Source organism: Theobroma cacao, chromosome 9, assembly GCF_000208745.1.
Source record: "Theobroma cacao cultivar B97-61/B2 chromosome 9, Criollo_cocoa_genome_V2, whole genome shotgun sequence".
In the NCBI taxonomy this organism is placed as follows: domain Eukaryota; kingdom Viridiplantae; phylum Streptophyta; class Magnoliopsida; order Malvales; family Malvaceae; genus Theobroma; species Theobroma cacao.
In genome coordinates, this window is record NC_030858.1 from 5,959,891 (window position 1) to 5,971,553 (window position 11,663).

At 38.8% G+C, this 11,663-nt stretch overlaps 2 protein-coding genes across 2 annotated transcripts; one reads left to right on the forward strand and one right to left on the reverse strand.

Moving 5' to 3' along the window:
- LOC18588627 (ARF guanine-nucleotide exchange factor GNL2) lies at window positions 810–5,546 on the forward strand. Its single transcript, XM_018126714.1, has 2 exons — window positions 810–2,141; window positions 2,244–5,546. Exons 1-2 carry the CDS (start codon window positions 1,096–1,098, stop codon window positions 5,332–5,334), a joined length of 4,137 nt encoding a protein of 1,378 aa, XP_017982203.1. The 5' UTR covers window positions 810–1,095; the 3' UTR covers window positions 5,335–5,546.
- On the reverse strand, window positions 7,513–10,360 carry LOC18588629 (trihelix transcription factor ASIL2). Its single transcript, XM_007013161.2, has 2 exons — window positions 9,127–10,360; window positions 7,513–7,887 (listed from the first exon to the last, which is right to left on the reverse strand). Exon 1 carries the CDS (start codon window positions 10,182–10,184, stop codon window positions 9,135–9,137), a length of 1,050 nt encoding a protein of 349 aa, XP_007013223.2. The 5' UTR covers window positions 10,185–10,360; the 3' UTR covers window positions 7,513–7,887; window positions 9,127–9,134.

An 11,663-nucleotide genomic window follows, 5' to 3' on the forward strand; every position in this document is an offset into this window, starting at 1 on the left:
ATCCATCTAATCAATGAGTCATTGTCCATGTCGTAATTTTTTTTTCTTTTTTAATAAAAAGCTATGTACCCTGACATGATGACATCAATATAGTTTTGTTTAAAGGAGTACTAAATATTTTCTCTAAATGGCAGGATTATTATATACGAATTCAAAGTCAGATTCTCAATAAAATTAAATAAAAAAATACAATAAATTCTCCTTTTTCATTGTTATACATTGAAATGAAATCTAAAATCTCGATAATTTAATTTTGTTGTTCCCTACTATACCATGCCAAATGGATATGTTGAAACTAATATTTAATTTATCTTTATCAGAACGTTATTAGCCATGAAAATTGAGAAGTATGCTCGTAGATAGAAAATAGACTCTGACAATCATTTTCTAGGGTTGGGGTTTCAATCTTCTAGGGCAGGGCTGATAGTTGTTAATTTTGTATATTTCATCGAGGGGTTGTTAATCAGTGAATGCTCGGAGGGAGAATCGTCTAGTTGGTGGAGGAAGCTGTCAATTTTTCATCCCCTTTCTTACCGTCTCTTGAGGGGAGGTTGGAAATGGTTCCATAGATACGGCAGAATATGATGAAAGAGGGATTAAAGTTTGACACTCTGAGGGAGAAAAAACACAGAAGAAAGAGGGAGACATGAGATGTAAAAAACAAACCAATATTTATCTACTTCCACGGACGTAGGTACTGTGGGCAATGCATGAGTTCTAACTCAAAACCGTTTGATGATTTCTCAGACCAATTTTTAGCCAATAGAATTGAACAAAACAAGGAGACATTAGTGGTGGAAGTCTTCAAATATTTAGCCTTAACCATACAAATTTACTAATGCTCTTGATTAACCAAGTATTTTCATTAACCTCTAGTTTAGCAAACAATCCGGCTACCTTCCTTCCAAACTTTTTTGGATGAATTAACTTCTTTCTTCCACGTTCCATGCCACTCACTTTTCTCAGTAATCACAAGAAAAACACTCCATTTCCACACTGAAATTCAAAAAATTAAAAAAAAAAAAAACAAATGGTCATTGCACGATCTAAAACTTCCATTCTTAACCGTTTCTTGAAGTTGGTTTGAACCCAAAAATGGAAGAAGAACAAAACAGGTGCCCGTCATGCGGTGAGAAGAAGAAAGACACGGGCAAATCCAGAAGGAAAGAGCTAGGACTCTCTTGCATGTTGAACACCGAGGTAGGGGCTGTCCTAGCCGTGATCAGGCGGCCCATAGACCCCACCGCTCAATTCATCTCTCCCCAGGAAGAGCATTATGACTCTTCAATTCAACAACCCTTAAAATCCTTGCGGGGTCTCATTTTCAATCCCCATCAAGAATGGCGAACCACCGATCCTTGTATATATCTCTCCCCATTCCTTGATGTTATACAAAGTGATGACATTCCAGCTGCAGCCACGGGAGTGGCCCTGTCGGCAATTTTGAAGATTCTTAAACTCGAAATATTCGATGAGAAAACCCCTGGTGCAAAAGAAGCTATAAATTTTGTTGTTTCTGGGATCACAAGCTGTCGCCTGGAGAAAACAGACCCGGTTTCTGAGGATGCTGTCATGATGAAGATTTTACAGGTTTTGACAGGGATCCTGAGACATGATGCTTCAGTTTTGCTCACGGATCAGGCGGTTTGTACTATTGTCAATACTTGTTTTCAGGTTGTTCAACAATCTGTAACCAGAGGAGATTTGCTTCAACGCAGCGCGCGGTATACGATGCATGAGTTGATTCAGATCATCTTTTCGCGATTACCTGACGCTGGGGATAACGAAGGGGAGAATTCAGAATCTGAAACTGAAGACATAGATGAAAATCCAGGGTATGGAACACGTTGTGGGGTTGATATTTTTCAGTTTTTATGTTCTTTGCTGAATGTGGTGGAAGTTGTGGAGAACGACGGTTCAACATGGCATACGGCTGACGAAGATGTTCAACTTTTCGCATTGGTTTTGATTAATTGTGCTATAGAATTGAGTGGTGATGGAATTGGAAAGCATCCAAAGCTTTTGAGGATGATCCAGGATGATTTATTTCACCATTTGATCCATTATGGGACTTGTTCGAGCCCACTTGTGCTTTCCATGATTTGCAGTACCGTCTTGAACATCTATCACTTCCTTCGCAGGTTTGATTTAAAGGGATTTAAATCAGAATTCTGAACCGATTTTTTTTTTTTGTCATCAAAAGCAATGAAACTGGAATCAAGTTGTTATTTTGCTTTTTGCAGGTTCATACGCCTTCAACTAGAGGCTTTCTTCTCGTACGTGTTGTTGAAAGTTGCAGCTCTAGGAGCTTCTTTGCAACTTCAGGAGGTGGCACTGGAAGGAATTATAAATTTCTTCAGGCAACCAACGTTTGTAATTGAAGCTTATGTAAACTATGATTGTGACCCCATTTGCCGAAATTTATTTGAGGAGGTCGTGAAATTGCTGTGCAAGCACGCCTTTCCAGGGACTGGTCCTATGACAACTTTGCAAGTCCAAGCTTTTGAAGGACTGGTTATCATGATTCACAACATTTCTGATAACATTGACAAAGAAGATGATTCAAGCATCTCAGAGCCATACCCCATCGAAATTACCGAGTATAGACCCTTTTGGGTAGATAAACCAAAAGACGATTTAGCAACTTGGGTGGAGTATATAAGGGTAAGGAAAGCACAAAAGAAGAAGATATTGATTGCTGGGAACCATTATAATCGAGATGAAAAGAAAGGCTTGGAGTACTTGAAACATTGTCAGTTGGTGTCTGATCCTCCAAATCCAAAAGCTTTTGCGTTCTTCTTCCGTTTCACTCCGGGGCTGGACAAGAACATGATAGGAGAATATCTTGGGGACCCTGATGACTTCCACGTTGAAGTTCTTAAAGAATTCACAGGAGCCTTTGAATTTAAAGGCATGATTCTTGATTCTGCTCTTCGAACTTACCTTGAGACATTCCGGCTCCCAGGAGAGTCCCAGAAAATTCAGAGAATCCTAGAAGTTTTCTCAGAGAGATTTTTTGATCAGCAATCGTCGGATATTTTTGTGGCTAAGGATTCGGTGTTCGTTCTTTGCTATTCTCTCATTATGCTCAATACCGATCAACACAATCCACAAGTCAAGAAAAAGATGACAGAGGAAGAGTTTATAAGGAACAATAGATTAATTAATGGAGGGCAGGATCTCCCTAGAGAATACCTCTCCGAGCTTTTTGACTCCATCTCAAATCATGCAATCACGCTCTTTGGTCAATCTGGTGCAGTAGAAATGAACCCAAGCAGATGGGTTGAGTTGATGAACAGAGCCAAATTAATGCAATCATATGTCCTTTGTGATTTTGATCGTCGCCTGGGAAGAGATATGTTTGCTTGTGTTGCTGGCCCAACAATTGCAGCTCTTTCTGCATTCTTTGAGCATGCTGATGAAGATGAAATGCTCCATGAATGCATTGAAGGACTGATTTCTGTAGCTACGATAGCTCAGTTTGGACTGGCAGACACGCTGGATGAGCTGGTTGCCTCGTTCTGCAGATTTACAACACTTTTAAACCCTTATGCTTCTGCAGAAGAAACCTTGTTTGCATTCAGCAATGATATGAAACCAAGAATGGCTACTCTTGCAGTTTTTACTATAGCAAACAACTTCGGAGAGTCAATTAGAGGGGGTTGGAGAAACATTGTAGACTGCCTGTTGAAACTCAAAAGGATTAAGCTACTTCCCCAATCTGTGATTGAATTTGATGTTGCGTCCACTTCTTCATCTGATGCCACAGAAGCCTTCAAGTCTGAGTCAGGAGTAATTTTTCCTAATCATGATCCTAAATTCTCCAAGCGCCAGACTTCGGGCATGGTTAGTCGATTCTCTCATTTTCTATCAATAGATAGCATGGAAGAGTCGATATCTCTGGGCATGAGTGAATTTGAACAGAATCTGAAGATTATCAAACAGTGCCGAATCGGGAGTATATTTGGCAACAGTTCTAACTTGCCTATTGAGGCATTGCTGAATCTTGGGCGTTCTCTGATATTTGCAGCTGCTGGTAAAGGCCAAAAGTTTAGCACACCAATTGAAGAAGAAGAAACTGCTGGCTTCTGTTGGGATTTGATCATCGCCATTTCTTTGTCCAACATTCACAGGTTCCAGGTGTATTGGCCTTCTTTCCATGATTATTTGCTAGCAGTCGCTCAACTTCCTCTATTTTCCCCGATCCCATTTGCAGAAAAAGCCATGGTAGGCCTTTTCAAAGTCTGTCTCAAGCTTCTAGCTTCATACCATGTAGATAAAATTCCAGAGGAGCTCATTTTTAAGTCCATAAATTTGATGTTAGATAAAGAAGTTCTTGACATGTGTTGTGAGTACATAATGCAGTCAGTGAGCAAGATTCTCATAGAATACCCAGCAAATTTGCAGACTCAACTGGGATGGAAATCAACCCTTCATTTGCTACAAGTCGCAGGCCGACACCCAGAAACCTATGATCAGGCAGTTGAGACTTTCATCATGTTGATGTCTGATGCCTTCCATATATCACGGATAAATTATGCCTTCTGTATTGATTGTGCATTTGGTTTTATTGCCCTTAGGAACAGTCCTGTTGAGAAGAACTTGAAGATCCTTGATCTAATGTCAGATTCAGTGAATTGGCTAATCCAATGGTATAAAACTGCTCACTCGGATCCAGGAAGTAGTTATAGTGTTGCAAGCAATACTAGTACTTCTTCATGGGAGGATAACTCAAAAGCCATAGGGTCTAGTAACTTTACCGTGAATTTATTTATCAAACTAGGGGAAGCCCTTAGAAAGAGCAGCTTAGCACGGCGAGAAGAGATAAGAAACTGTGCAGTTGCATCTCTTAAGAGAGGCTTTCAATTGGCTGAAGAACTGGAATTTTCGTCGACCAGTTGTATCAACTGCTTTAACCTTGTCATATTTGCAATGGTTGATGATCAGCATGAAAAGATGATTGAATATTCGAGGCGTGAAAATGCAGAAAGGGAGATGAGAAGTATGGAAGGGACTCTTAAGATTTCAATGGAGCTCTTGACAGATGTGTACTTACAATACCTAAAAGTGATTGCAGAGAATCCGGGGTTTAGGACTTTCTGGTTAGGCATTCTCAGACGAATGGATACATGTATGAAAGCTGACTTGGGAGAATATGGTGAAACAAATTTGCAGGAAGTTGTGCCAGACCTGTTGAGGAAGATGATCAGAAACATGCAAGAGAAAGAGATTTTAGTGCCCAAGGATGGTGATGATCTATGGGAAATTACCTACATTCAGATACAATGGATAGCTCCTTCACTCAAGGAGGAGCTGTTTCCTGATGAATTTTGAACAAAGTGGAATAGTAGTAAGGTTGGTTTCAAGCTCCATCAGGTAGCAAACATGTAGTAAGGGATCTGGCTTTTCTTTCTTTCTTGCTTTCCTATGACTTCCCCTCTTCTGTTTTTCTTGGGGTCGCATTCTTCTACAATTACCATTCTCTGAGACAGCATAGGTTGAACGTTTGACATTTAATCATTTAGCTTTTGTCCTCCATTGGCCCACGCTCACATGTCTAATTGCCTTTGTTTTCAAGTTGATAAAACTTAAATCCCAACTTGACATTAATTTTCCTTCCCCTTTTCCATATAGTTCAGACGTGAGCTCTTTCCTACATCATTACAGAAGCTCATTACAACAAGGCAAAATTATGAAGTCTTTCTAATCACCTTAACCACTCTCTTTGACCCCACAATAAATGTCTTTCTTGCTCTCTATCTCCTTAAGACCAAAGCAATAATTTACTAGACAAGCAGCAGCCAAATCATATTGGAGGTCCTTTCAGAGCTCGAAAACAACAGAAATTTACCAATCATAGTTTTTGGAAACTATATATCAGCAAATACGAAGGCAAAGTTCCATAATCTGCAGCAGGGGCAGTACAACTTTCAATGATCCTGGAAGTAGCAGATTAGGTCTCTTCAGAAAACATCAAACCTCCCGCACTATTTCCCACATCCTTTTGATCAAAAGCAGTTAAAAGAATTACCATAAGAGCCAAACCAATTTTCATAGACTTTTTGTGAGTACGATATAACCGACCTACAAACCTACTCAATCATGATAAATTTGCACGCAAGCAAACAGCAACCCAGATCCTACCCCTCAAAAGACTCTCATTTATGTAAATTCTCACATCCACTCGGCCATCTATGTTCTTGCTCTTTTACACAATGCCAAGAAGAACAGCACAAGTTCTTGAGTCCACCTATCTCATGAACACAGCCGAGATTTTTAGAGAATCCATCAGGATAATCCTTCTTCATTCTACTCATTTTCATTCTATCTCCATCTTCTTCTTCTCACCGCTTCCGATTTCTCTTTTCTTATCACATTTTCTCAATCACCATTTCCTCCACATTCCTTCCTTAACTATCTCAATCACAGATCATTTATTTGGACATCTCCTGCCCAATTTAGTATCCAAAACAGTAGTTCACATCGTCATTTGCTTCCCTTCTTCCATCACCTTCTCCCTCCTCGGAAGAGCTGCCACAGTCCAAGCTGTTTCTGACGGTTACAATGGAATAAATCTTGATGGAAGAAGGCTACTAATGAGAAGCGGTTTGGCTTGGATTAAGCTTCTCCACACAAGATTCTGGGAGCTCCTTATCACACTTGGCCTCTTTGGAGTGTTGGTTGTTGGTTTAGCAGCAGCACCAAAGATACTGTACGCGTTGGGAATCTGCTCAACAGCATTAGGATTCTGGGGTGTTCTAGGGTTCCTAGGCATACCTTTCTGCGTAATTTTTGCACATTTAATGGTCGTGGGAAACATGGCAAACGTTATATCAGTGTTGGAGAGTGAATGTTACGGACTTGATTCACTATGGAAAGCTAAAAATCTTATGGAAGGAAGACGGCAAACAGCCTTAGTTATGGCTTTGTTAAGTAACATGGGCTTTAGGCTAGTTGAATGTTTATTTGAATTGAGAATGTGCATGGGCATCTGTATGTGGGAAATACCAGTCTTGATATCCATGTACTCTTTGGCACTTGTTTTTGAAACGGTCATGAACGTTGTATTCTATTATGCATGTAAATCTTGAGAAGAAAATGTTCTGATACAGAACTTCTTTAAGCAGTCGTTCTGGGTTATTAATTATAAGCAATTAATACATTTCAGAAGCATCAAACAACCCTTCATCAGCGTGCATTTTGGTCGATTAAAACTCAACAAATCAAAACCAAATCTGATATTAAGTGTTCTCTAAAATTATAGGACCTCAAAGGCTCAATCGCATCTGGTCATTTCTAAGCCAGATTCCAAAGAGAACTCAACCAGAGATGCATCCCTGACCAGAAATTCACCTAAGTGGCTTCCAATCTGCCGTAAACTACCTTCAAATATCACCATGCTTTCATCTGCAGCTTAATTGGGAATATCAATGTTCCATCCTAGCTTGCCAATGTACAAGCTACATATCTTAATTTGCAAGACAATAATTAAGCAGGAAAAGTCATGAAATATGTCCGAAATTCAGAAACTAATTATCGAACTGAATTTAGAAAAAAAGTGGAAAGCCAAGGATAATGTTCCAGGATAACACTAGAAAACAGGATACTGAAAAGGAAAAATCTACATACATTTGCTTGACCTGAAAACTTCTAAGGAGCCACTGTAAAGCTGCCAAATGAGCCCGATAAATTCAAAGGGCAACATAGGAAGATGATGAAAGTTAAACTAATTGAACATAGGTTTATTAGATTGTAAATACAAAACATCCATCGTATATGATACCTTCAACTTCTGCAAGTCATCTAACAAGTAGCGAGCACGGTGTCCTCTGTCAACCGCACTTGTGGCAGCTTCAGATGTAATCGTCCTTTACAAAATTTCAAAAGCTGAAAACAGCAGAAATCCAAAGGTTAAAAATGGAAAGTGGTTTTGACAATAACACCACATTTAGAATGTCGGAAATTAAGCAGGACTTCAATTTAGTATGATGATTCCATATATTAATTTATAGCAAAATATAACAAAAATTTGACAGATACATATTTTTATATGGCCATTAAAATTTCCACCAAGGGATTCAATTCTGAAAACTAAAAGATGGTCCACAACCATGAATCTAAATACATCATAGAACTAATTATGACAGATTCTATTTTCTATAATTATAACGGATTCTATATCAGCAAACACTGAAAATGATAAGCCAAATGCAGCAGTCGAAAATAAGTAAAGAAAAAGATACCATTATGCCAAGCACATACTTATTTAGAAAAGGATGAAATAAAAAAGAACTGAGAGTTGAACACACAAAATGCCCAAGAGGAAAAGAGTGCATATCACCAATCACCACACTATAATTGTTTCTTTCACATGGCAAATCAAAAAATTGTTCAGAAATACTGAAGAGTCAATAGGATAAGTACTAGTCTATTTCACACAAACAGGAAAAAAAGAGAAGAATTCAAGGCCGAGGTGTATTTTTATGGGACTATTAATATAAGCTTCCTATTCATTTCAATTTCAACTAGATTTTTACCATCTAGACACCTAATCTATTCCTTATATTAAGATTTAAAAGCAAGATGTATTGGTAACAATAAAAGCTAGGCCTTTGGCTCAAACTCAATACTGTTTTCACTTGCCTAAACGTCTACTCTACTCTGCAAATTCCTGTACAGGTTACGGACTGGCACTCAGTTATAATGATTGGTAATGTACAGCAGGCCGATCAGCTTAAGGTGAATCCAATCCACTATTAAGCTACATTCAAACTTGATTTCTCAATAAAGAAAACCACTAGAAAAGCTTCATAATTCTATCTACTAGTAACAAATGAATCCTCTGCTATCAGGAAAGAGCAGTGTTGAGTGTCAATCCAAACAAAGGAAATTCAGTTAAAAAAAGCAAATATTAGTTATACTTTTAGGTAAAAAAGGTATGCTATGAATTTTCCCTATTTTGGTATTTCTCCTAAGAAAAACTAACAAATCAAGACAAAGCGATAATTAACAAATATGAACGGGAGAAACAAATGAAACAGAATCTCCAACATTAAATGGTCTATAATTACAGCAAGCACTTTGATATGTCAACTACAAAAACAAATATACACAATAAGTACACACCAAAAAACCTATTCGCTGGTATTTTCTGTGGAATTGTCATTGTCCTCATCATCGTCATCACTCTCCTCCTCATCATCAGCATCATCCTCTTCCTTTATTTTTGCAATCTCTGCTTGTGCCCTCTCCAAAATCTGCTTCTTCTGCACCTCCAACTCCTTCTGAAAATCCATCCTCATCTTCTCCAACTCCTTCATATGCTCCCCCTTACTACTCTCAATCTTCTCATATATCTTCCCAAACCTCTGCACTGAATCCGCCAACATCCTCATTGAATGCTCGTCATTCCCTTCCATTCTCATCCTCGACCCTCCATCCTCCTCTTCTTCATCATCCTCCACCATCTCTGACTCTGCAGGACTATCCCTCATCTCATCAAAACCATTAGACCTATCCAAATAAACCTGCGTATTCATGAAAACAAACTCCCCTGAATCCACTCCACAAGCCAACCCTGATTCTGGTTGCCTAAATGAAGAACCCAACCCCATTAGCATCTCCATTTTCCTAAAAAACACCCATTTACTTGAATTCAACCCCATACTTTCAGCTTTCAACTTCTCTTTCTTAAACTTCCTCTTCAGCCCATCAATCATTCGCCTACATTGCCCTTCATTTTTCTCACTTTTTAAAGCATCACTAACTTTCTCAGCTACATCAACCCAATCTTCACCCCTCAAACTCCTCCTTCCCAATTGTAGAAACCTATCTCCCCAAACTTCTAACAAAACATAAATTTCTTGCTGGGTCCAATCATAGGCGTTTGTGAAGCTATCTCTATGATCGGCCGCGAATTGGTAGCTGGGAGCTGAAGTTCTCAACTTTTGCCGCTTTGGGTACCTTTCAAAACGCTCGCTTTCTTTAAAACGACGGTAATAAACATCTGGGTCATTGTCGTTATCGTCCTCTACGTCGTCGTTTTCTTCTTCACCGTCTTCTTCTTCTGGTCGGTAGTTGTATACGTGGCGAGTTCTAATCGAACGTGGATATTGAGGGTGTTTTAGGCGATTAAAAAAGTAGGGTTTGGTTGGGCATCTAGAATCGTCATCGATATCGTCCATTTTCCTTTTTAAGTTTTCTTTTTCGGGGGGGTTTTGGTTTTGAGAAATTTGATGTGTTTGATTGGTTTGGTTTAACAAGAATTTGAAATTGGAGCTTTTGGCTTTGGGGGGAAATTAGAGGGAAAGGTTGAGCTTTTGAGTGAAGAACGAACCCCAAATTGAACGTAATTGAAAATTCTAGGGTTAGGATTTGGAAGCATCGGGTTGAGAAGGAGGTGACCACCCCGAATTTGTGGGCTGGATTTTGCAATTTTGGATTTTGGAGTATGGGCTTCATCATTGGTTTAATTTAGTAAAATAACGGGCCACCCTTTTAAAAAGAGTTAAGCCTGCATTCCAAGTTTTCTTTTTTAGGGTTTGAGGAAAAACAAAGACAGCGATTTGCTTCCAAAAAAATTCCCTGTTAACTTACTTAACGAAATGCTTTGAGCACCTGTATTCCGCCCCCCAACTCTCTTTTGTTCGGGTTGATAAGAAATTTGTCTTGGCAATGAGCCATTGCTATCCAGCATCTTAACTAGGACATCTTGGTGAAGGCTTTGCCTTAACCACGACAGCATATTAACTGCAGCTGTCTGCCTCATGTTGATGAATCTATGCTGGAGAAATTTGTAACAGTTCCACTGCATTTATCTTGCAGAGAACCAAATGGTTTAGCTTCAAATTTTAATTTCTGATTCCTGGACCCAGATAACCTTGCAAACATGAAGCCAAGTAGCCAACAATAACTAGAAGCCTGGCTATCATGATAGAAGCATAGAAAATCAGGGGAATTCTACAGCAGTTATTGTCTATCATGGTATGCAATTAGGTCGATGTGCATACTAAACATTTTCCAAACCATGGACTAGGCTGTCTATTGGATTTGTGATCGTATCTGTTGCCGGGCTAGAAAAAGTGGTCTTGGGTCCAGAATGAACCTGTTAAACTGGATGGGGCTTATTGGGTCCAGATTTCATGTTTCAGATTCACCAGGAACAAGTGGAAAAAAGTGACACAAGGCACAGAACAAAATCCATTCCTCCCCTTTGATAACTCTCTCCAATTCAATTCCAAATCCCTGCTATAATCCTCGAGATGTTTTACGAATTTGTTTTTATTTAGACATGATAGTAATAGAAATGTTGCTCAAGACACCTTATCTTACACATTTACTCAACACTTCATAACTTGTTAACATTATGCATTTTGTTTATCTCAATTGATTACACAATGACCATAACTCCTTTAGATAGATGTTTAGATTCATTTTAAGTACATAGACATAGTTTAGTGCTTTAATTACACAATTTAGGAATCCAAAACGCTCCGTTAAATATATATAAACTTCTAGAAACACTAATAAGAAATTATGTTTCAACACAACAAAGAAATTAAACAACACAAGAAACACATGGAAAATATATATGATTTAGCTATTGTGCCCGGGTCTGACAAAAGTTAAACCATGACCACCTAGGACACCATCACTCTTAAAAG